At 31.4% G+C, this 27,380-nt stretch overlaps 2 protein-coding genes across 5 annotated transcripts in view; one reads left to right on the forward strand and one right to left on the reverse strand.

Annotated features, from left to right (window-relative positions):
- LOC144845422 (lysosomal alpha-mannosidase-like) overlaps positions 1 to 10,146 on the forward strand; it is a 114,721-nt gene extending 104,575 nt beyond the window's left edge. The window contains exons 21-24 of the mRNA XM_078702744.1: positions 2,539 to 2,766; positions 6,847 to 6,996; positions 9,412 to 9,535; positions 9,904 to 10,146. Of these exons, the coding sequence (XP_078558870.1) occupies positions 2,539 to 2,766; positions 6,847 to 6,996; positions 9,412 to 9,535; positions 9,904 to 9,998 (597 nt within the window). The 3' untranslated portion in view covers positions 9,999 to 10,146. The remainder of the gene's footprint in view (positions 1 to 2,538; positions 2,767 to 6,846; positions 6,997 to 9,411; positions 9,536 to 9,903) is intronic.
- Positions 10,147 to 18,061: 7,915 nt separating this feature from the next.
- The window catches only part of LOC144845428 (uncharacterized), a 38,333-nt gene continuing 29,014 nt past the window's right edge, over positions 18,062 to 27,380 (reverse strand). For 2 of the 4 annotated variants that reach the window (XM_078702753.1, XM_078702752.1), the window contains exons 15-19: positions 25,785 to 26,041; positions 25,240 to 25,428; positions 24,713 to 24,791; positions 19,286 to 19,391; positions 18,062 to 19,128 (exon numbers count right to left, since the gene is read on the reverse strand). In XM_078702753.1, coding sequence (XP_078558879.1) covers positions 19,029 to 19,128; positions 19,286 to 19,391; positions 24,713 to 24,791; positions 25,240 to 25,428; positions 25,785 to 26,041 — 731 coding nt within the window. In that variant the 3' untranslated portion in view covers positions 18,062 to 19,028. Of the gene's footprint in view, positions 19,129 to 19,285; positions 19,392 to 23,177; positions 23,783 to 24,712; positions 24,792 to 25,239; positions 25,429 to 25,784; positions 26,042 to 27,380 lie in introns of those variants that run through there. The other 2 variants (XR_013612548.1, XM_078702754.1) reach the window with 2 other exon arrangements.

The following is a 27,380-nucleotide window of genomic DNA, read 5'->3' on the forward strand; positions in this document are numbered from 1 at the left end:
TGTATTGGATTTAAAGAGTTTTAAATGAATTGTAAATTATTTATATTTGGATTTACATAATATATTCTATAATTTTTTACTATATTTCTTAATTTTATTTATTTATTTATTTGTTTTTAAATATTATTTTTTGATGCGCTCAACTTAACTTGGTCGGTCTGTAATCTGATCGACTCCTGTTACAATTAATGGTTTCTAATTTGAACGCTTCATTTGTTTTATCATTTTCGTATACTTATCTGTAATTATTGTTTAAGTGATAATTTTTCTCCCGTGTGCTTGTCTGGGTATCCAAACTAAATACCGTTCTGATGATTAACGAAGGTGACCATATCCTAAAGTTTTCAACTTATTTGGTCACCTTCCACACTCATCATATTTTTTAAAAATCTGAATATTTAAGTAAAATGTATATTGATGTGTGTGGAAAAGAATTAATAAACAAACAAACATTACACCAAACTCTCATCCACAACTTTGTAGTGTGCAGTTAGCCTTTTTACACTTAGAACTAATAAAAAAATTTTTTTTAAATATATATATATATTTTCCGGAGACATTTTATGTAGGGGAATTTTACAGTAGGCGGAGGTTTGTACTGTCGGAGTACCCTCTAGTTATTGTATGAAATCTTTATTGGTTATCCGCAAGGTATTGTGGATAACCTTTGTTATTGTCAGGATCTTTTTTTTTCATCTTCTTTATTCTTCTTTCCCTGATTTTCTCAAAAACTTGTAACCATAACATTTTGTAACTTTACCAAACTTTACGTAATAAGGTTTTTCATTAGCACCAGAGTTGCGCAGTGTAACGTACGTACTGTAGGTGTGATTTTATGATTGATGATTGATCATAAATTCAGAACGATAAGTAATTTTTTATTAAAACTTCATAAAATCATAATTTATATAAGGGGTCAACTTTGTATGGAATAAAAATGGCTTATTGCACAAGAAATTACGCACGCACGCACAATTAAAATTTTATATTGCGAAAAATCAATTTCTAATTATATTTCTGCGTGTTTCAGGTCATTTTGAGCATTTAAAATTTTTTTTTACATGGCGCGCGCATATTTACGCACACAACTCGTAAGAAACAAAAAGGCCATTTTGCAATTGATTTTTGTTTTTCATATCTTCTGTAGTAGATTGCATTAATTTTGATGGACTTTAATTGCAAAATAACGATGCACGTGCACGTTTAACTTTAATAATCGTGGACTAAAAAATGGGTAATTTAATGCAAATTTGTGAAAAAAATTACCTATTTTTAATCAGTTATAGCTCCTCAGGATGGCAGGTTACTCCCATTTTAAAAATGTATTATGGGAGCTAATGAGTGATAGATATCAATTCAGGTACAATTTGTACAGAATGTTCTGACGTCACCATATGGACACTCGAATTTTAAAAATAGATTTTTTTTCTCCTTTGTACTAGTTAATCCTATTTAATAGAGCACATCACACTAATGCGTTCCCCGATTTCTTTTAGATTTCAATATGTTCTTGCAATAATTGTAAAATTGAAATAATTCTTCAGAATGCATGGTGACCCCCCCCCAATTTTTTTAACTAATTATGGAAGCCATTGAGTTGTAGATATGAATTCATGTACACAGATGACATCATCAAATGGCCACTTGAATTTAAAAATTAGGATTTGTTATCTTTTTTTGAAGGTTATCACATTCAGTAGAGCGCATCTCCGTTATTTGAGCCCGATTTTCGCTCAAATTTCAGTATGTGCTTGCTAAATTAATTATCATGAGTTGCCACTATTTTCATTTTGATGACGTCATCATGCCTAAAAACTTGAATAACGTACAGTAGGTCGTGTAATTTCACCTGTAGCATATATTTGAATATCTCACAGCTCTTCAGAATTAAAGGTGACCTTGATGATTATAATTTATTATGAAAGCTAATGAGATGTAGATATGAATTCATATAAAAATTAAGCCTTAATTAATAATTAATCGGATGTTGTGACTTTATGATATGGCCAGTTGAAGTTAAAAAGTAGTTTTTTCATTCCTTTAGTCAAAGTTATACAAATTTCAAAGAGCGCGCATTCTGCTTCTACGTTCCAAATTCTCTTCCAATTCTTATATTTTTTTTCTCAATTCATTATCTTTCGAAATTGTCATCTTCAAGTTTATTTTGAAAATTTCATCAAACCAAAAAATTAGAACATGATGTGTGTCCCATAATTTCACCAATGTTACACTGGGTATATGTATATATTCTATATGGCATATAATAGGCACAACTCAGCACTATAAGCTTTTAATGCATCAGGTCATAGGATGGCATAAATCAATCGTATCTTAATGTACGTGTATGTTTTTAAAAATTTAATGTCAGTAAAATTATAAAAATGATCACCTATAATTCGTGACAAATTAAATTCTAGTTATTAATCTTGATTTTTAATATAGGCTTACTATTTATGTATCAATTCTTGTCATAAAAAATGAATCGAATCCGAAAGGAAAGTGAAATATAATTGTATTTATGTTATGTCTTGAATGTAGATTCATCGTAGAATACAGCATGATGACGGACGAGGTGTTGGTGAACCACTAAATGAGACTGGACAGTTTGGAGATGGTCTGATCATACGTGGCAAACACTTTGTATTGTTGTCGTCACCGGCTAAATCAGCAAGTCTTCATCGTAACTTAGCTGAACAACTTTACATGGCACCCTCTATATCTTTCTCTAAGGCTTCTGCTGATTGGCCAATGAAATACAATTTAAGTGTGAGTCATTCTTAACCTTTTTGAATAGTAAGTCAACAAATTACAATAACTAGATGGTACGCTCGCTTCGCTCGCGTACCATCTAGGTCGTGCCCACAGATGGTTCTCGAATACACAGTAATTTCGGCATAAAAAATGTTTTTTTTTTAATGTACGTACGGCACGACTATAATAGTTATTGTCGTTTACAGAAACGAATAAATAGACACGATGATTTATGTAGTCAACTAAAATTAGCACCCTGGGAATTACTTCCAAAATAGAAACTTGTTTTGTATTTGGACTCATTTAAACAAACCCAATTTGTGTTTTGTGTGTAACATTACAGTAGGGTTGAGGGATGGGGAAGAGGATATGGGTACAAAGAAGAACAATTTTTAATATATTCTATATCTACTCGGTAACGAAATATGTTTTTCATGTTTTATAGGCCTATAAATAATATACCACTTGATACAATAACACATTTGCGATTTAATACTTTGTTAAAACTGTCACTGTCATAGTCGATTGAAATAGCATAGTACATGTAACGATACACCACTACAAAGTTTATATTTTTTTGTCATTATTAATTAATACAAACGTTGGGAAGCAACTGTTAGTAATAAAGTTCATTTGTATATTGTGCGTTTATATATATACATTAGGGCCTACTCACACTCACAGTATATAATACGTTTATTTGTACATGTGTTTATATACCCACACCCACACTCACAGTAAATTTAAATGGCGACCAAAAATGGTTAATATGTATTTACAGTATGTCCAAGTATTGCAATACTGTACTAATACTATATCGAAAAGTCTATATAGGTTTTAGGTTAATTCACTAAGTGCCAATAAATTTACCTACAGCTGGTGGTACTTGTGTTAAACCAAAGAGTTATATTGGAATGTTCCATTCATCGCAAATCAATACATTTGTAAAAACGTATATTAAATCTATCAAAATAGTATTTTTTAAAGAAAATCGGCCTGCCTTCAACATTATGATACTGTACTCGAGCTGTTCAACCGGTTTTCAGATATTAAAAACAATTATCGTAGGAGGAGATAGGAAAATGCGAAGCATCTTTGTATTATTGTGTGCGGGTATTTTTCAATAGGACATCTATTAGACAGTGTATACCACGATCGGAAAACACCCCTATTTGGGGCAAGTCGTTGAACCTAAATTCGTTTTAATCGTCAATAACTAATTATCTAACTCAATTTAATTAGTAAACAGGGTTACATCAGGTGGTTAAAATCAGTACCGAGATTCTAACCAACTTTATATACCATCGAGTAAACATTCTAGAAATCATGCGCGATTTACCGAATTTTACCCTTACGTAAATTTATATATAGAAATATTCTATATCTACTCGGTAACGAAATATGTTTTTCATGTTTTATAGGCCTATAAGTAATATACCACTTGATACAATAACACATTTGCGATTTAATACTTTGTTAAAACTGTCACTGTCATAATCGATTGAAATAGCATAATATATGTAACGATACACCACTACAAAGTTTATATTTTTTTGTAATTATTAATTAATACAAACGTTGGGAAGCAACTGTTAGTAATAAAGTTCATTTGTATATTGTGCGTTTATATATACACATTAGGGCCTACTCACACTCACAGTATATAATACGTTTATTTGTACAAATGTTTATATACCCACACCCACACTCACAGTAAATTTAAATGGCGACCAAAAATGGTTAATATGTATTTACAGTAAGTCCAAGTATTGCAATACTAATACTATATCGAAAAGTCTATATAGGTTTTAGGTTAATTCCCCAAGTGCCAATAAATTTACCTACAGCTGGTGGTAATTGTGTTAAACCAAAGAGTTACATTGGAATGTTCCATTCATCGCAAATCAATAAATTTGTAAAAACATATATTAAATCTATCAAAATAGTATTTTTTAAAGAAAATCGGCCTGTCTTCAACGATATGATACTGTACTCGAGCTGTTCAACCGGTTTTCAGATATTAAAAACAATTATCGTAGGAGGAGATAGGAAAATGCGAAGCATCCTCGTATTATTGTGTGCGGGTATTTTTCAATAGGACATCCATTAGACAGTGTATACCACGATCGGAAAACACCCCTATTTGAGGCAAATCGTTGAACCTAAATTCGTTTTAATCGTCAATAACTAATTATCTAACTCAATTTAATTAGTAAACAGGGTTACATCAGGTGGTTAAAATCAGTACCGAGATTCTAACCAACATTATATACCATCGAGTAAACATTCTAGAAATTATGCGCGATTTACCGAATTTTGCCCTTGCGTAAATTTATATATAGATAAAAATATATATAAACAAATCAGGCAAAGAACATTAATTCTAAACCGCCTGGTGATATACTGAAATTTAATTAATTAATTTGAAACGATAAAGATGAGGAAATCTGTGAGAATGAGAAAAAGTCGCCCCAACCGAGACTCGAACTCGGACCGTCTGCTTGATATGCAGTTGTCCTAACCATTAGACCACTGGGGCTTTCATGGTATTGTTCAAACTCGATTGGATAGCGACTCTTTAACACTCTCGGCGTGGTACGGCGGAACAGCACTAAGTCCTCAATTGTACGCACGCGCACCAGAGATCAAATTGATACGCCCTCATCTATTCAGTATTTTTATTCACGAAGCGGGATCTCCGAAGAGATACTTTTATATATATAAACAAATCAGGCAAAGAACATTAATTCTAAACCGCCTGGTGATATACTGAAATTTAATTAATTAATTTGAAACGATATTATAAAAATATAATATATATATTTATATTTTTCAATTCTATTCCTTTGAGAATTCTAATATAAAAAAAATAACCATTACAATTTGTCCACATACTTAAAGATGTATTGTCCCTTTGACTAATTCCAAAAAAATAAAAAATAACAGATTTCAAAAAAAAGGTGGGTCATTTTGAGGTATCATAATAGTTATTAACTATCACCAAAAATTGGTTGAAAAAAAAATCATTTAACTGAAATACAGACGTTTTTTTGTTAAAAAAATAACTTTGACTTCCAGTCACAGTTTTTGATCAAAACATATCCCATAATGAAACGCGCTTGTTTGGCTACTCTGTATGCATAATCATGAAACTTCCTCACGATCTGTGTGAAAATACCTTCTCAACCGTGACGAGTTGTAAACAATCCTAATTAGCATATGCATAATGCATACTCGTGGTTTGAAATCTTTGTTTACTTTCGCTCGTGACGATTTTCCAGACGAAATGTAATCAAATCAATTTACCTGTTAATTACGTAATTACTTGTTGTTTTTGGCTTGAATTTTCGACTTAAAGTGAATAACTTTAATATTACTTTGATATGGCCAATTTAAATTTAGAATATTTTGACCTTAATTTTTTTGTGTTTCAAGTGACAATACATCTTTAACTATATTTTATCATATCTTTATACAATTCTTTATTGTAATATAATGATATACATTTATAATTTAGAAATCAACCTTTGTATTAGAATTCAATTGAGTTCACGAACTTGGCCCAGAAAGTCCAGAGGAGAGTCCAGTCCAGATGTTTTAAAAGTCCATTTAGTTTATAATTGAATCTCTAAAGAAAACACTTTGAATAACCTTACAACCTCTCCCATCGTTAAACCAGGAGAGATTGACACTATTTAAGTACAGATTTGACATTGTTATCCATCATTGAAATACCTTATTATACCATTAATCACTTCTACCTGGCTTCAGAGACTGAATGCTAATGAACCGAAGCCAATATACCCCCATGTTCGAGAAGAGCACAAACACACCTCACAGCCACTTCTCCAGAAGAACACCTACACTCACACCTCACCGACAGCATCACTGATCCTCTGTTCCTTAGTTAGTTAGTTGCATCATTATTATTGTATCATTAAGTTAAACTATTATTGAATAAACAATATATGTGTTACTGCAGTCAAGCGAGTAAGAGTCCTCATTACAAGTCAGTACCTCACAACACACTATATTACATTATGTTAAACCAGTAATTAAATACATTGTGCGACTTATATTTTGTCATTTTTACAGGGTTCATTCTTGCATAAAAATCTTCCTGCTAATGTGCATCTTTTGACTCTTGAATTATGGGATAGTAACACTGCACTTATTCGTCTTGAGCATCAGTATGAGAAGGATGAAGACCCAGACTTGTCAACAAATGTTACTGTGTCATTCAAGGTAATTACAATAAAGCTAGTTTGTAAAAAAAATGTATTTACAGTACCATCTAGAAAACATCTACCTTGCACACATTAAAACAGTGTTTAGCCGGCCAACCGTATCGACTGATCGCATCGTTGGAATTTTAATTAATTACACGTATCCCTAGAACATAATGCATTTCATAATTCACTGTTATCTCAGTGAGTAAAACACTCCATCGATCCTAAGATTGGACCTCATTTGGATTTTCAGAATCGTACAGAAGAACTAACGGGACATCTCCGGATAGAAATTACAAGAAGGAATACATTGAAACTGCTATATAGAAAGCAAAAGATATTCCTTGATGTCGGACACTGACGTACAAACCACGTCAGCCAAAATCGACCAGAGTGCCATTGGTCACAACCTATCACCATAGGTTGCCTCCATTACGGGCTATTATTGAGAAACATACTGTATGCCCATTCTACAGTCCACAGAACATCTCAGGACTGTTTTTCCGGAACCACCCATTATTGCATTTCGTAGACCTCCCAACCTTCGTGATATATTAGTAAGATCTAAATTTAAGAGTGAAATTAACTCTCATGACAGCCAAAATTTGGGCAGTCACCTTTGCGGCAAATCTTGCAAAACTTGTTCATTGGTTGACTGCTGAAAAATTTAAGAGTAACCAAACTGGCCGCATTTTTCGGATAAGACAATCAATTAATTGTCTAACCAAAGACGTCATTTATCTCATATACTGTAATATTTGTGGTAAACAGTATGTCGGGGAAACAAAAAACATGCTCTGTATGAGAATGACACAACACAGATCAGCTATCAAAACATTAAAGCTTGATCAACCTGTAGCCGAACATTTTAATTCAGCTGATCACTCAATTGCAAATTTCAGAGTTATTGCAATAGACTACGATGTCAAATCGAGCGACAAAACTCACAAAGAAAACCACTGGGAATTACTACTTAAAACCACAAAACCTTTTGGACTTAACATTAGGAACATACTCCCAGGTCGGTAAAATTACTCCCATTGACTACCTAAATTTAATTTTCAATATTAACCACCATTTAAGCTGTTTTTTAGTTTTATTCTAAATTGTTTATATCTACCAAGCTCTCTTCTTTGTTTTCTACACAATACTATCTACACCCTCTATTCACCAGCCTTATGCCTCTTTTGTTGTTTCTTTTATTCCTGTCCACTCAGGCAGCACTTGCCTGATATATCTATCTATCTTGTCCAAGTACCTTCACTTGCACTGATGAAGGGCTAGTGAAAGCTCTGCTAACTTTTATGGCTGTTTTACTTTATCGTTTTGATTTTAGCTTTTCGTTATTTTTGTATCTCCATTGAGATCCAGCCACTGATACCCACAGCATTGTCATTTTTTCAGTATTTTGCCTTTGGATTTATACATATAATTCGTGGTAAATTTAACGCAGATCATGAAAGCGAAAGTGCTCGATACAAAATGTATGAATGATACCAAGCACCTGAAGATTGAGTTCATACTCATGAAACAGCCTGTAGTGCAATAAAATGTCCAGTTGGTAATTTACTAGCGTCTTATTCATTTATTTCTATATACATATATCTATATACACAATTGCCTTTGGACATAATATACATATATAGATATTGTGTTGATTTCAAGTTTGTAAGCAGCTGTAGTTGTATTATTCCCATATTCTAATCATTGAAATGTTTTAAGCAACGTGCATGTCTCTCATCTACTTCTTGCCCTCCTATTCAAAATGTACATGCACGTTTTGTCACTTTCTGATGCATATCCTAAATTATTATTCACACAACACAATTTTTATTAAGCATCTTTTAGTTTCGTAAGGTGCTTAATAAAATAAAGGTCCATATCCAGTTTTGCTTTCATTTTTTTAACTTACAAATATTTCAAATTGAAGGAATATTTTGTGTATAAAAAAAAATGGCCGTAAATTGTTCCAAATTTTTTCTAGATGCAATTTGTTGTTTTTGATAATTTGTCAGAGTACTTTTATCATGGAAGAGTGTGCTCTTATCATACTTAATTATAGGCATTGCTCCATTGATAGGCTACAAATATAAATGGATGGTTAGAAGTGGGTGGCACATTGCTACATAATTATTTATGCAAATTTCATTGCAGAAAAAAAATATGTGGCGATGGTAAATGTTTCCTGGTATTACCCATATAGTGTGTGTACAACTTACAATTAGTACACTCTAATACTATAAGTGAAGTTTAAAAGAAAAGAGCATATCCAAAATACACTATTGATGGTTCACCCTGTATTGCGTATTGCAGTTGAATTGTCTACAGCTTTTTGTACTGCAGAGGTTAAAATATAATAGTCAAAAATATAATATGTCATTGTTACAAATTGAACAACTACTATTTTAAAAAATTGTAATTCATTTTGCAGAATCTATTTGTATCATTTGATGTTGTATCTGTGAGAGAAGTTTCACTGTCAGCCAACCAATTTGTGGAGGATGCTACAAGGTTAAAATGGAAAGTGATGGACAGTGATCAGATGATGCCATCTAGTAAGTTATCAATGCTTGTGTTTTTGTTGATGATGAAGTTACAAAATAATAATAATAATAAGAAAATAATTTTATTTATTAAAATTGTTGAATGTTTGTACACAATATAGGAAAATATTATTTCTGTTCATGATTAATAATGACTATTATACTATGTGAAGGGCTTCTGTAATTTTTTTGATATTGTTTCTTTTATTGGCACATTAAATGGAAGAACCCGAACGACTCGGCAAGAAACTTGCAAAGGCAGATGCCGAAATCAATTTCTTTAGAATTGTAAAACATTTGGTGTAATATTTTAGTATTTATATTATGTTATTGATAACCATACAGTACACTATGTTTTCTTCTTTTTTTTTCTTTTTCAGATAAAAAGCCCATCCCAGTTTCACCAAACACCTTGAATGTACTTTTGTCTCCTATGCAAATTAGAAGTTTCCTAGCAACTATAAAAGGACATTAATACTAAAATCTCAAATCAGGGAGTTGTTCCTGCTCACATCAAATGCAATATTTTATGGCATCTAATTAAAATTTGATATGTAATATTAAGGGACATTTAGTATCCAAAAATAAGCACAACAATGTAGTAATAAACAAGTTTATGTATCCTTATTGTTCACTCTCTAATCTTGTGCTCTGGCCCCTGCTGCCCTCAACCCTTACTCTCGTTCCTGTTACCACAATCTCCCCTTGTAACAAATTACATTCTTTAACATACATACTAGGATTTCTTACTACTCTACCTGACCTAGTTCTATACAGTACTGAACCTGATTTACATCCCTCTAATGATGCAGTTTGTATTGTTTTCTCTGCTAGAACTGTTTATAACATTTCTAAGTGGTACTCTGTGTTTTGCTTTGTTTTTACCGTACCAAGTTAAACAAAGCCAGTTGGTGGATTTTAATTCTTTATTACAATGAAGCCATTTGTCGAATTTCAATGCTTTTATTAATGCAACGAAGCATTCCCGTGGAATTTGTATAGCTTTTTATAGGCCTATTATATCAACTCAACGAAAAAACCTTTTGGTGGAAATTCAATCCGTTTTTACAATGAAGCCTTTTGGTGGAACTTCAACCATTTTATAACAAAGCCTTTTGGTGGAACTTCAACAATTTTACAACAAAGCCTTTTGGGGGATTTTCAACCCTTTTGCAACAAAACCTTTTGGTGGAATGTCAACACTTTTTATTTAAATCTTAAATCACTGTTCAACAAAGGTATTTGGTGGACAAACTAAGATCTAGAAAACTAAGACCTAAGATATCTTAGTTTTCTAGATTTTCTTTTAATGGTGGGTTGTACCATTATATCAAGGGTAATGTATTTTTATTGGTTAGAATTAATTATTCTATTACCACTAAAGGGGGAGTTATTTCTATGATGTGATGAGATTTTCAGTAAATAATTTTAGATTTCCTTGTGGTACAGGCTATTTTTGTCTACACATAATATACATACACATAATTACAGTATATAAAGAAATGGAAAGCAATTGATTTATATTTCTATAATAAGTATTATAACTATTTCATCCAGTTGATTTTACTACGCGCGATTTAACAAAATTATGTTTGTAATCAAAATTGTGTTTGATCCAAAAAATGACTGGGGTAATAATGTTCAGCGCTTAGAGAAGCTTGCTTGTAGAGCGCTATTTAAGAATGAACTATTATTATTATTATTAATCATATCTTCACAAGCATGAATCACAATTAAACAAAATTTGGTACTCATAAATTTCAGGTCATATTTCATCATATGGCAATACAATTATGTGCGTAGCGCATATTACGCATGCGTACGCTCGCTTAAAAGTTTGTCGAAATTTATTTTTCGATGAAATTAGAGTATGTTTCATGCAACTTTAAGCGTTTAAAAAATTGACATGAGTGCGCAGATTTTTGCGCGTTAAACTTTAGTGAGCACTATTTTTTTCCGATTTCTGTTTTCCAACCTTTCTTTAATAATATCATCATATTTTATTCACTTTTCAACGCGAAATTGCGTTATATGAGCACGTCAAAAGTGACAGGCTATGCATGTGTAAGTTAACAAAATGGTGAAAATAGGCTAAATTTTAAAATTATTATAGATCGTCAGAATGCTCGGGAACACCTATTTTTCATTTCATTTTCTTGAAGTGTATGTATCATATGTATGATTTATTATGAAATTAAGAGAACAAAAGTTTATTAAGTCGTCATTAATTGCATATTAAATTTAAATAATAAGCCTATTCCAAACCATTGGTGACCTTGGAGCATTTCTTTTTTATTTTTGCTGTTGCCCGAAAAAAAATTGGGGCCAAAAGGTCATTATGGTCAAAGTTAAGACTTTGCATAACTTGGTAACTACTGGGTGTAGTGGAATATTTTTATTTATATATATTTTTTTTTATTTTTTTTTATTCAGGAGACCCATATTTCTATTCACTCTAATGCGAAACTTTTGCCATATGAATATCTCATCAACCACTGGTCAGAAAGTGATAATTGTGGTCTCAAATTAATTGCAAAGTATATGTTTATATTTGTTCTAATGTAATAAAAATCATAAAACTGTCAATAACCCCTTAATTTTGATCTTTGACATATAGCCGGCAAAACATTTTTGGCTTAGAGCACACTTTTCATATCTCAGAAATTGTTGGGCGAATATGGTCGTAGTTGGTGTCAAAATACTCAGTCTCAAATTACTTGCAATATATATAATTATATTTGCTCTAATACAACAGAAATACACAAAATGTCTAAAAACACCTTATTTTGACATTTAACCTATACCTGTTACAAACATTTTTGCATGGAGCACACTTACATTTTTAATAACTAGCTAATATTGTCAAAATATCAGTGACTGTTGTACGAGTATGGTATATACTATGAATACTTTGTATCGGGAATCAAAAGTAGATACATAATTCTATTAATTTTAATGAATAACATCACAGTTAAATCTCCCATCACCAACATCATTATTAATATTTAGTATTATAATTACAATCTAAACTATATCACTGTTAACAATTTTAAAGAACTCCAGTAAATGAATGACAAATGCTATACAGTATACTGTTACATATTTTAAAATCCTAGTTGAACAATAAAAACAAATCAAAGTAACCGTAGTATGACTACTATATATTATGTTATAAAGGAAATTGTTTATTTACACATCCTTTTTGTTGGAATCACTAACTTACAATAATTTATAACTATAAATACTAATTAAGAAGATTACTATGTTTTTTATGACATTGTACAGTAAACCATAAACATCTACTCAGTATATGTGATTTTAATTAAAACTAAAAATTAATAATTTTTGCCCCCCTGCTGTTCAATATATTTGTTAATGAAATACCAAATCTCTTTCAAAATTCCAACTGTCTTATGTTCGCTGACGACCTCAAGATTTACAAAATTATTACCACCACTGAGGACTCCGTTGCACTTCAGGCAGATCTGGAAAGACTCGGTACGTGGGTTTCCGACTGGAAAATGTCCCTGAAGTCCGAGAAATGCAAAGTCCTTTCTTGCTCTCTTAAGAAAAAACCTATTATTTTCGCTTACTCTGTTCAAGAAGAAGTCCTTGAAACTGTAAACTCTTACCGGGACCTCGGCATTTTCATCGATCGTAAACTGACATTTATTTCACACGTTGATCATGTTGTCAGAAAGGCCAATAGGCTGCTTGGGCTGATGTGGCGCAATTGCAAACATTTTTCTCCATACACCAAACGTGCGCTTTATCTTTCCCTCGTCCAACCATCTTTCAATTTCTGTTCAATTATTTACAACTCACTCTCTGCTTCTCAAGCCTCCAGAATTGATCGGACCCATAACAAGTTCTTGCGCTTTGTCGGCCCAGCAGCCAATCTGCCCCCTATTGTTTCCCCGACATCTAGGAGAGCAAGACAGGACTTGCACTTCCTGTATAAATGTCTTACTTCTAAGTTTGATTGTAATATTGTTTCGTTGTTTTATTTTAATGTTCCTGTTCGTAATCTTCGTAGTAAACCCTTTCTTCATGTTAAATTTTCTCGTGTCAATGTTTGTAAAAATGGTATTTTCTGTAGACTCTCGTCTTTGTACAATTTATGTCTTTTAAAAAACAATTCTTTAGATATTTTTAACTGTAATTTTTCTCAATTTAAATGTATTATTAATGAAATTATTTAAATAATCTTTTTTTTCATTTTGTATATATTTATATTGGCTCATATTTTATAGTTTAGTTATTTTATTTTCAACCTGTTATTGGTGCTTTACACTGTTGGTTTGAAATAAAGAATAAACGACTACATCAATCATCGTGTCTATTTATTCGTTTCTGTAAACGACAATGTACTATAGTCCTGCGGTACGTACATTTGAAATCACCAGTTTTTTTTACCATCTGTGGACACTACCTACAGGGTACGCGAGCGAAAACCATCTACCATGTAGTAAAACTAGTAGTTTAGAGATGTCCCATAGTATTTTATTTGTTTTATGAGGTTTAGATGTTTGATTTTTATTAATAATTTTTAATTCAAGAATCAACATATTGTGATCACTGCCTATGTGGAACATTCCAAATTCATCAATTAAAAACTTGTGTGTAATATCAAAAACATTCTGTGTTACTATAGCATAATCTAAAATACTCTTACTGTCGTTTTAAAACCAAGTATGTACCCCTGAACATTTGTCACTTCCGTTAAGCATAATAAGTTCGGCATCATAACAAAATTCTATTAAACCTTTGCCATTGTAGTTAACACAGTTGTCACCCTCCACCCCCCCCCCCCCTCTCTTAATAAGTGTTCCAATTTTTCTTTAATAGTGATGGTTTCAGCTAGTAGTGATATGTATAGTTCATCAGTTAGAGTTTTATTTATCCCCTCACAAGGAAAATACACAATGGCTAAAAAGTAGACAGAGTCAGGTGAATTATCAATTTGGATTTTGATCCAAAGTCATTCTAACATGTCAGAATTAGTATCAAGTACGTCTAATTTTGATATCTTCTTTAATAAGAAAGCCAACACCACCTTGGCTTTTTTAAGATCATTGGATCTATTTTTCAATCTTTTTTCCAATCCAGTTGTTAACTATTTAATTACCATTACCATTTTATATTTTCTTTGTCTTTTAAGAAGGTTTCTGCTATTCCAAAAATACTGATGTTATTAGTTTCAATAATTTTCTTAATTTCATATTTTTTACTTTTAAGACCTCGAACGTTATTGTAGGCAAATTTGAGGTTTAATTTCTGCTTTTTTCCCCTTGTAACTGCTTTATGACCATTGTTTTTGTTCACATTATTGTTTAGAAAATTAATATTATTTACATTATTATTTATTAATTAATTTAGGTTTATTGATATTATCTTTTTGGACAGTTTTACCTCGCATTTTCTTCCTGTCATCAGGAACAGTGTTGTCTTCATAGCTGAAACTCTATTGATGTCTACAGACGTTTTGTTTATGACCAATTTTCTTGCAATCATAGCAACGGACTGGACGTAGTAGTATGTGTGTGTGTGGACATTGGGGAGTTAATGCTCCTACCCTGGAATATGTAGGCTACATATACTGTAGTTTAGTTTATGATTATATTTTTGTTCTGTACAGTAGACCAGACTATATTTACACAAAATGTTTACTACTGATTGTTAAACAAAAATAAAAAATCATTATATCTGAAGAAAGAACAATTATTAAAAATGTTAGTCAAAAAGTTGAGCAACGTTTTTTGTAAGAAATATTTGTTGTTCAAAATGTTTAAGGTATAATCATTGACCTAATAATCTCTGGGTGGGAGGGTGTGGGCACAATATGCAGACATCAATCTGCTGCAATGTCCATATATACTGTATGTATGCTATGTTTCTAGTAGTAGTAAGACTACTTATGCAAATTGATTTAAAGGATAATTTTAATGTTTTTATATTGTGACCTTTGACCAAGTGATCCCAGGGTAAGATGAAAAATCAAATGTGCTATTCTGAATCTTAAGGGTCATGTTTATATTTGTACTTGTACATTCTTATTCAAAATACCTATTGGATTAAGAGATATTAGCATATTTTAGGGTATGTTCAGACTCACAAAGTTACGGTAGAGTTATGTAAGTGGCGTACATATTTTTGTGTCTCAACCATGCTGCGGATTAGCGTTAGGGAGCTGTTACTCCGCGCCAGTGGCGTTAATAACTCTAGCGGGAGAGGGTAGATTTCATAACGCTAATCCAGTGATGCATCAGTGATTTTAACCTTAACCAATGAAAATAAACGACCACGTTTAGCAGACAGCAACTACATACTATATAGCGAAATAGCTATGTCAAATGTATTTTCAGGTTCAGATTTTAAGGAACAGTAAAGTTGGCGTCAGTGATATGATATTTTCATAAAATAAATCAATTAATCATATAATTGTCCGTGTAAAATTACGTTTTAAATTATTTTGAATTAAAATGCAATTCTACAAGTAGTAAGAACAAATCAGTATATTTGAAGGTAAACATTATATAAATAAAAAAAACAATGTAAACGATGTTAACTTTCATGAATGTATACATATAGTTCTATCTGCTTTGACCTGATCAGAGTGTTTTAAACGCAAGGCATTGGAATGTTGGTCGTTGTGTCTGAACACCTTGGCTTTTAACGCCACGGTTTACCGTACGCCTTGCGTAGATAACTCCACCGTAACTCTGTGAGTCTGAACATACCCTTAGATGGCGTAATGGAATGATCTTTGACCTTGACACCAAAGACAAATCAAATACATTATTCTGAATCTTTGGGGTCATGTTTATATTCGCATTTAATACAGTCTTATACAAAATTCTTTAATTTAAGAGATAATTGGGATGAAAGTTGTCAAATGGCAGCTATTTTGATTTTATGCAAATTAGGCCACTTTATACTGGGTAGATTTTTAGATTTTCTAATATATTTTGAACATATTTCAAAACTAAAACAAACTTTTGCAATTTGTTAATTATTTCCACCAGTCTATAGTCTGTACACCAAAAGGGCATTGCTATCATTAAAATTATTCTAAAATAGATGATTAACTCTGACTTTTGTTGTGTTTTACAACTTCCAGACACTATTCTGTGAAGATTTTGGTCATTGCCTAGTTGCAAAAAGTTTTTATTATCTCTATACGTGACGACCAGATTCCTGATTGCTCTTTTGAAAAAAGAGATATATAATCATAAGTTTACAGTAACACAATCATTCCAAGTACTGCTTTTTTCTATTATTATTATTATAGTCTCCAACCCTGCCACTGCCAATGATTGTTGATGTCCCATTCATTTTATCCTTTTCATCATGTCATATCCATTATTATCTATTATTTCCTAATACTAATGTAATGTTTCTTATAAATAAGCTTGAAATGAATGTGTTTACGTTCGTTAGATAGATGCATAAAGAAGAGAGAATATTCCCCTGACATACTGCTAACTTTGAACAGTATATATGCAACCTTGGGAATGATGGACCTTTATAAACAGGCTTTCTTTCTCTTTAGAAAACAAAATTTGTACTACCCGGAAAAAGTTTTACAGAAAAACTATATAACTATATATATATTACTGTCTGTAATGAGTTGTGGGTTCCAGTTTTTGTTACCCAATGAAAGTAAAAATCTAAAGCATTATTGACCAAGATTTATTATTATTGATAAGAGTCAGAATCAGATATGTGTCATCAACTAGGGAAACAAGAATATTCTCAAAAGGGAAATAAATCCTGGTGGTTCCATATGAAAGGTAATCAAAACATTTAAAACATACAGTATTTGCAGAACCTGACAATGAAAAATATATTCAACATTGCTTTTGTGTTCTCTAGATGGGGATTAGTGAATGGCCAGAGTCCTATAAATTGTGAATTGAAATTGTGAAGTGTGGATAAGTTATGAACTGCTATTCTTATTCTGATGAATAGTAGCTGGCCCCAGCCTGGCACCTCTTTCCCTACACAAACAAACTCATATAATGAGGCTATAGGTTATAGTACGTAGTAGGCCTCTTTTGGTTTTCTGTATTCTAGAATTAAATCAACATGTTTTAGCTTTTCAATAATAACAGACGTAGGCTACATTTAGATATTGTCACACACGACGGCGATAATAGCGATAAATCAAGCATCAAGAAAATGTCGAGTGTTTGATCACTGTTTTCGTGATAAAACAAATCCAAAGTCCTTATACGATGACGTCACACACGTACCACCACCCCATTGGCTGATTATGACGTAATGCAATTTTACCGTACCTTTAGCAAACGGAAGTTAGGATACGGTACCGTATCTTTAGCCACACGCCGTAACAAAATCTACCTCATGAGTTTTCATTGTTGTTAACATACAAGAGTACCTGTAATTTCAATTTGCTAATTTGAACTGCATTAGGCTTAAATTTGCCAAAATGTTTAGTCTGTTATTTGAAGAAACACTGCAATATCCAGATCAAAAAGAAACAATAAATAAAATTCAACTAATGATATTTTTTATTTGAATTACTATCTATACCAGTAAATTTCAAATCTGATAAGATAAACTCGTTTATTAGTTAATGTTTAAAATATATTATGAATAAAATATTCAGATTTCATGTTATGTTACATATACATTTTAAAAGGTTAAATTAAATTCCGAAAAAACCCCACAGCAATGTGCTATCCCACACCTATTAACTTAATTAAAACTTAACTACTATACAAAAATAACGTGGAATGTTTCATGAATTTTTTTTCCAAAACATTGTTTTTATTTTAATTTTTTATGGATTGAAATATTCTCAATAGAAATTTGGTAGCAAGTATTAAGTTTATTTATCATCGATAAAGCTTCTCTCCTTCAGTGCCCACCTTGACCAGAGGAAGGGCATGAAACAATAGTCTGAGGCAGATACTAGATTCCAGGGCTGCCATAACACTTAACAGTGATATTCCCAGATGGTCGCCCAACGTTGCTTAACTTCAGTGTTTCAACATGTGATGGCACATTTTATGAGCTTTCATTTGATACCAAACGTTTCTTCCAAACTATTGGATTATTTTACATTATATAATTAAACAAAAACAAATTACACTACCAAATATTAATTTTTTGCATATGTTACAATGTGAATCAAATTCAGGCCTATTTTTTATTCAATCTGATTCAAATGAAATGAATCTTTTATATTTGTGGAATGGTACAAATAATGTCATTCGGTGAATGATGAAAAGTTACTTTTTATCATTCACCGAATGCCATTATTTGTTACCATTCAACTCATAAACATTCATTATTTCTTCCTATTAACATGGGAACTGTAATCTACACTTTCTTGTGTTTTTGAATATCGGTATGCATAATATTCTTATAAAAAGTTAAACTTTAATAATTATTACATCAGTTTTCCTATAGTCTATTTTTGTTATAAACCTGATAACATCTACTATCTATTATTATATCTTAATCCTGGACAGCAACATTAATCATTTTGTTTTGTTTTCCAAGTTGTGACATTCTTTGCAACATGTTCAACACCATCACAATCCTCAACCATGATTATTGAGTCAACACATTTTAGACTGAAAGAAAGCAGAAAAAGAAACACAATTAACATTTTCATCCCTATAGCAAATAAATGAAAATGGATAATACATCACATATTTAAATTAATAATTATATTTAGCTAGCTTAAAAAATTGTAGTGCTGTTATTACAGTAACCACAAATACAGCTCACTTTTGTCCAATAACACTAGCAAGTTTTTCATCATTCCAATCAGTTGGCGACACAATGACAACAATTGCACTCGGTACAATAATCTCCCACAGTCTCAACAGCCAAGCTACAAGATTACAATTGAACATTGAAAAAAATGATTTAAGAACGAAGACTTTGTGTTTAATGCATTAGAAAGGAAATTGCTCATAGTATCATTGTTAGTGTTGATTATATTTTCATGATCCTTTTAGTATGTTAGTTGTCTCATGCCTGGGTTGTGTCCAATAAACCAACAAGTTTTAATCATAACAGCAATAAATGTCTTTTAAGGTTTCATTCAGAACATGGACCTATAAATTAGGTTTTATTTATAGGTCCATGTTCAGAAGTTGTATTATTTACAGTATCTGGTGTATCTGTTGACAATAATTAAGATATTAACCTGATGACTATAGTTCCAATACTAAAATTAATATAAACAAAATATCCTATTAAACATATATAATAGAAGGCAATGCTGAATTCCTGATTTCAGTACCTGGACTATATTTCTAAACAAAACCAAAAACAATATTAAAAAAAGATACATGAAATTGTTAATAACTTACTCTTTATGTAAATGTTAATACCAAAAAGAGTATAAAATTGTCTTTTAAAGGGCAGGCTTAAAGCAAATCATTTACAAGCTACAGAGGCAATTACATAGAATACATAAATTATGGCATAATGGAAATGCATGCACTGCTTCAAATAGTCTAAAATGCTGTAATTTACCCAAAAATTAATGTTGTCCATGTTTATATATAATATATGCACTATGCATTTTTTCCAACTTGTAGTACCGTATTTATTTGAATAAATGCCCCGGGGTTTTGATTGTTCAGGAGGGTTTTTAGAGGGGAATTTATTCGGGGGAGGTGTTCATTTTTTTGGTGTAATAATGGTATAATCTATATATAAATGTATGTAAGGGCAAAATTCGGTAAATGGCGTGTTACTTTTTTGGTATATAATGATGGTTCATACTTTTGGTACTGATTTTAACCACCTAATGTAACCCTGTTTACTAATTAAGTTGAGCCAGATAATTAGTTATTGACAATTAAAACGAGTTTAGGTTAAATGATTTTCCCAAATAGGGGTGTTTTCCGTGGTATACACTGTCTAATGGATGTCAATGCTAAAAAATACCCGCACACAATAATACAAGGATGCTTCCAATCTCTCAGTCTCCCAGTATAATTATGTGGTATAACACAAGTAGGTTAATTTATGGGCCCTTGGGGGATAAACTTAAAACCTTTGACAATAAATACATAAACCATTTTTTGTCGCCATTTGAAGTGCAAAATATATGCACTATGCATTTTTTCCAACTTGTAGTACCATATTTATTTGAATAAAGGCCCCAGGGTGTTGATTGTTCAGGAGGGTTTTTAGAGGGGCTTTTATTCGGGGGAGGCGTTTATTTTTTTGGTGTAATAATGGTATAATCTATATATAAATTTATGTAAGGATAAATGGCGCATCACTTTTAAACATTTTTTGGTATATAATGGTGGTTCATACTTTTGGTACTGATTTTAACCACGTTATGTAAGCCTGTTTACTAATTAAGTTGATCTAGATAATTAGCTATTGACAATTAAAACGAGTTTAGGTTAAACGATTTTCCCAAATAGGTGATTTCCGATCGTGGTATACACTGTCTAATGGATTTCAATGCTGAAAAATACCTGCACACAATAATACGAGGATTAATCGCATTTACCTATCTCCTTCTACGATAAGTGTTTTTAATAGCTGAATAATTGTTTAAACAGCTCGAGTATAGAATCATAATATTGAAGACAAGCCGATTTTCTTTAAAAAATACTATTTTGATAGATTTTATATACTTTTATACAAACGTATTGCTTGGCGATGAATGGACATTCCAATCTCTCAGTCTCCCAGTATAATTATGTGGTATAACACAATTGTAGGTTAATTTATGGGCCCTTGGGGGATAAACTTGACAATAAATACATAAACCAATGTAATGTTTAAACACATAATTATACAAATAAACTGTATTACTAAAAGTTGCTTATGAACTGGGGCGGATCCAGGGTGGGAGTCCACGGGGTCCGGACCCCACTAAATTTTAAGGGTGCCCTTTTTTTAGAGGTTCAATATTTTATTCGTGTGACATATTTGTGTGTATATTAGTGTGCACAGAGTAGGCTACACTAACCCCAAAAATAAAAACAGAAATTTATCACAATGCGCGCGATGTTAAGTTACGGTGGCCGATCAAAGAGCATCGTGAGAGGTGGTGACGCGTGATGATCTCTACTTAAACTTCTAAAAATAGATAATTTCACATACTACAGAGGGCGCATGTAAACTTTTTTCGCGCTATTTTCAAGATGCCTCGTAATGAGAGGGAGAAAGCGCAAACAGCAAGATTTGGCAGAACAAGCCAAACATTGTGTCAAACTAGGTGGCTGGTTGTTACATACTAGTAATAATGATGAGCAGCTAGATACCTCTGGACCACCTATTTTTTTACCCGCCGCCGCTGAAGTCTGTAATAATGATCAGCAAGGCCTAGATACCTACTTTTTTACCCGCCGCCGAGGTCTGTCTTTGTATTATCATTTATGACTGTATCGGAAGTACGTTCATCTGGGACTTCCCCCGACGTTTGCATTGAACGCAACAAAAAAAGATATTGTTAGTCGCCGCGTGCTTAGGCTTAGGCTATGCTCACTTTGCTGTTTGCTAGCTAGCGCGCTAATAAAGTGTCATTTCCGGCGAACTAGAAAGGTGCCATTTATCATGGATTTTGCGTGCGAGAGTACCATTTCCGGCCATCTAAGTGTGTCCTGTAACAAAATTCGCTTCGCCACAACCCCCACCATGGTGGGGCTGTGGCTCAAATACTCAATATCTGATGTGCCCTTTTTATCGGCAGACCCCCCTCTCAAAAATGTCTGGATCCGCCCCAGATAAACGTTAATTGTATTAACTAGATGGTACGCTCGCTTCACTTGCATACCATCTAGGTCGTGCACGCCCACAGATGGTTATTGAATACACAGTAATTTCAGCGTAAAAAAACTAACAATTTTAAATGTACGTACCGCAGGACTATAATACATTGTCGCTTACAGAAACGAATAAATAGACACGATGATTTATGTAACTAAAATTAGCACCCGAGGAATTACTTCCGAAAGAGAAAATTTTTATATTTGGACTCATTTAAACAAACTCAATTTGTGTTTTGTATGTAACATTAGGGTTGAGGGATGGGGAAGAGAATAGGTACAAAGAGAAACAATTTTTAAATATATTCTTTATCCAGTAATAAAATATTTTTCATGTTTTATAGACCTATAAATAATATACCACTAAATACAGTAAAACATTTGCGATTTAATACTTTGTTAAAACTGTCAATGTCATAGTCGATTAAAATAGTAAAGTACATGTAATGATTGTGTACCTCCAAAATGTAATGTTTTAAATGAATGAATTAATGAAAGAATCGTCTGTGGACTATCTACTATGGTGAACATTTGGTCAAAATGCGCTGAGTAGGTAAATCTTGCTAACAGACAGATAAGCAAACACAGACAAAGTGATCACATAACCTCATTGGCATGCCAGAGGTAATAATATAAGTACTGTATGTAACCATCCATTGATTGCCTAAATATATGCAATGGTAAAAAAAATGTAACTAAAAATGTTAAACAATTGTTTACAAATACCACATACATACCTGTCATGTTGACTCAAGATTTTTAATTTTTTAATACAAATAAACATCTAATAAATGTTACACAACCAAAAAATGCCTTTTATTTCTTTTAAAAATATTATTGAAAGATATGAAAAACAATTTCTTATTGTTGTTGTATTATTATTATTATTGCTCTTGAGAAAAACATTTTTGGGGTTTTGTTTTAAATGCAAATTTATGCAATAATATTTTTAAAAGACACATGATGACATTTTGGCAAAGGAGCAGGCCATAAAATAACATTCTTTAATAACATATTGCAGCAGAACAATCAATACAGAATATTTCAGTCAAAATGTATATTTTATGGCCTGTTGCCTTTTTTGTACTTTTATAATTGTCAACTAACGTTTATAAAATGTTTCTATTTAGACTTGCAGGGATGAAAGATCCAGCAAATTATATTCTCTTCATTCTTGACATTTTATGATATAAAAATGGTATTCCCAATTTTGAAAATGGCTTTATTAAATCATTGTCACTATTTTTTGTGAATGAATATAGCTCAGAAATCACAGAAAAGAAAGCAGAAAATCAACTATAACAACTATAAAATGTTCAACAGTATCAGTTGCTCTTTACAGAAACCAATGCTGTCTGGATTAAGCCCCTCAACAATAAATTTAAAATCCATATTCTGAATTTGTGTATGTATGTAAAACCACTTTCATTTTAGGGTTTATGTTTAGTCAAGGCGAGACTTGCAGGGATGTTTTTTTAATCTGTGAAGACAAATTAAAAATCAAAAACTGATCAATTCCAGATAATGTCTAATAACTAACTAATAGTACAGCAAGACAACAAAATCGATGTGAATAGATAGTATAATAAAGGTACAACATAGAATATAACGCATGTATTCTTAAACCAAACTTTAGTCGTAGTTTGAGCTAAAACTTGATGTCATTTTAATTCATAAACCAAACTTAGTAACTATAAATCAACCCATCCTTAACTAAATCAGGACTTGATTTTTTTAGTAGTATGCTAAAAAGTTTTGTGGAAATGGAAATTTCATCTGCTCCTCTAATATCATTGGCTAATATATAGCATTTGAAGCATGACTTTATTAAGTCGAACTGCAAACTTTTTTAAGAACCAAATTTAAATTAATACTTTGAACTAGCACTTTTTGAAATCAAAGTTCAAACTACGACTAAAGTTTGATTCAAGAATATGGGGGCATAAGCATATTTTTTTGTTGAAAACAAGTAAATGATCTATAAAAAAAAACATTAAAGTGTGTGGCAAAGTGATTTGTTCAAAAATATGTATATATTAATTCAAAATTGAACAAATAAACCTAAAAAAGGTACATTACAATAATATATATTTTTGGTATGAGAAATGTTTGAAAATCAAATACTGTTAGAGAAGGACTGTTGTTTTCTCACTTTGCCATAGACTTTCAATGTTTGTTTTGAAATAGGAAGGCTATAATGAGACATTTTTGTGGCTATTTAGAATGTGATATTTTAAATAAGATTAAATGAGTCGGCCAAGTATTAGGTGCTGATAATCCTTAAAAATATATTTTATCACGTAAAGTGTGAAAGTGATGAAATCATATGCAATTGTATCAAACATTCCCCGTATTATGCCCTTTTATTACAAAAAAAATATAGAAAATAAATTAGTGGCTCTAAATTTACCTTCAATGTTCATGACTCGATCTAGAAAATCTAGAACAACCAGATCAAAATCTTTAAGCTCATTTGGAATCCATGTTAACTAAAAATGTAAAAAATAATAATAACCTAAACAAAAAACATTATAAAGAATAGTATGAAATTAAATAGAAAATAAATATAATAAATAATAATCTATATTGACAAAATCACACTTGTTTTTTACACAATATTAAAACCATTATATTACCTCTGGGTTAATGAGTGTTGTCATACTTGTTGTTTATAAGACTATTTGTAATTGTAAAATTTATATTTGTTTCTGATTTATATACTTTTTACTTTAAAAAAATGTCTAAAATTTACATAAATGAGATTCAAATTTGGTTAATTTTCAATCTTGTAATATTACAAAAAGTCCTATAACACAAAAAAAAAAATGCTTGTTCTGCTTCGTTGCTGTTTGAATAAGTAGGGTTAATATCAATATTTTTGCAAAGGTTTATATTTTACATTAAACAATAGTCATTTTAAATTTTGATATAAATTACCTGTTTAAATACAACCCTACTTCTGTCAATATCACATGGAACTACCACTTTTATTTTACTCCACGAGTCATCAAATGTTTTTGAACTGTTATCCTTAGTGTGTGTATTATCAGGATACTCCAAAGTACCATCTCTTTTTAATGCAATGGCAGCATCCAGAAATCGACTACTGTAATCAATACCAGTTACCTGGGGAGAAAGAGGAAGAGAGAGAAAAAACTAATACCAGACAAGTAAGAGGAATTATAATGTATGGCATGGATGCTTATCGAGTCTTCAATTATCAAATTTTAACCTAGCAACTGCAGGAGATGAACACTTGCATGTACGTGGAGGTCCTGTGTGGCTTGTGTGCACTATAAAAACTAGTGCATTTTTGGAAGAGTAAAACCTTACCCAATATACGTCTTTTATTTATTGATCTCTATACTTTATTTAAATATTATATGTCATTTTGGCTAAAAACCACACAAGACAATGTAACTGTGTGAAGAGGTCTTATGAAAAGGTCTTATGAAAAGGTCTTTAAAAAGAGGAAATGTTACTTTCGAAAATGTACGAGAAAGATGAAATGCTAATCTTCCAGTGGCACATCCAAGAACGAGTGCCGATTGCAGTGGATTAGTATCATGTATTGTTCCATCAACAAACTCTGCAAGGTTATCATAGTAATTGTTGCTGATGACATCATATTGCTTATATAGCATTTTGTTCAAGTTTCCAGGAGTATCATTTAAAATCTGTTTGTTAGCAGTTGGCACAAACATGTTCTTGTGCGTGTATGGCAATAAGCACATGTTTTCTATAGTAAATAAAAATATGTTTTCATATGTAAATACACTATCACTAAATGAGTATTAATTTATCTTATACTACAACTACTTGTTGATTCAACACCTTTTTATTATTCATGATGTCATTTTATTATATATGGAAATATGACATGAAATAAAATAAATCATCTTCTTTCTTCAATAATCAGCTGTTATTTCTATAAACGTGAAATTGTAAATTTAAAAAAAAAAAAAAAAGTGATTAAATATTATTTTATTCAATATTTAAGCCATGCATAATATACAGTACTTTTAAATGCATTTTTGAATATAATCAACCTTAAAATATATTATAATATTCGTTCTCAATGTAAATGTAAAAAATAAAAATACCTAAGGCAAAACATCTGACTAATAGTTTTTAATTAAATATATAATTTTCACTTTCTCAAATGTGCCAATTTGGAACCATAGAACACAATGCTATAAAAATTAGTTTCTTCATATTCTACAGCATTGTGTCCCATGTGTGCCAATTTGTTACTATACATTATAGTTTCTTCTTCTAAAACATCTGAGGGTGTTTGTACTGATTTAAGCAAAATTGTTCCCTCACCCTGTTCATTTCATTTTTTAAAGCATTAATGTTAATAAAACTTAGCCTGAATAACTCTATTTTTAGTATTACATAATAACAATTAAACACTGTGCTGCTTTTAAAAAGACATCTATTTAGTGATTGGTTGATATTTATACATATATGCATTGTCATGAACACCTTAAGTTAAGTTACAGCGTAGAACATGTTCTATTACCATTTCTGACCACATAATATATCTCTTATTTCCTAAGTAATTTTAAATATAGTATAGTATTTGTTATAGTGTATATATATATATATTTATTTCATATATATAATTTTAAATAATTGAGATCTGTACTTTTATATCTAAAAATTGTAAATCAAAATTGTACGCCTAATCATTGTGAAGCACTTTGGATCAATTTGGAAATTAATAAATAGATAATGAATTTCCGCATAAGATCCTTCAATGTGTGATTGTTTGCAAGGAAGCTAGCCTCAATCAAATTACTGTATGTTTTTTTTAGCCTTCAAAAACTTTCATCATCACATCATCTCGCAAAGAAACGGGTTGAAGTACATGTACCCATGTATACGTATGTGACCATTATGTTGCCGAACATAACAGAGTGCATGTGCAACTTACAGTACTGTAGGTAGTTAAATTTCTAAAATACTGAAATATGAATATTATTGTTCGAGTGAGTAGCCAATCGCAAACGGCTGAAACTAGTCAATCAGATAATTGTATGCACCATAAATTCTTTGTGTCAAAACTTGTGACA

This window comes from Antedon bifida, chromosome 6 (genome assembly GCF_963402885.1).
Source record: "Antedon bifida chromosome 6, ecAntBifi1.1, whole genome shotgun sequence".
Taxonomy (NCBI): domain Eukaryota; kingdom Metazoa; phylum Echinodermata; class Crinoidea; order Comatulida; family Antedonidae; genus Antedon; species Antedon bifida.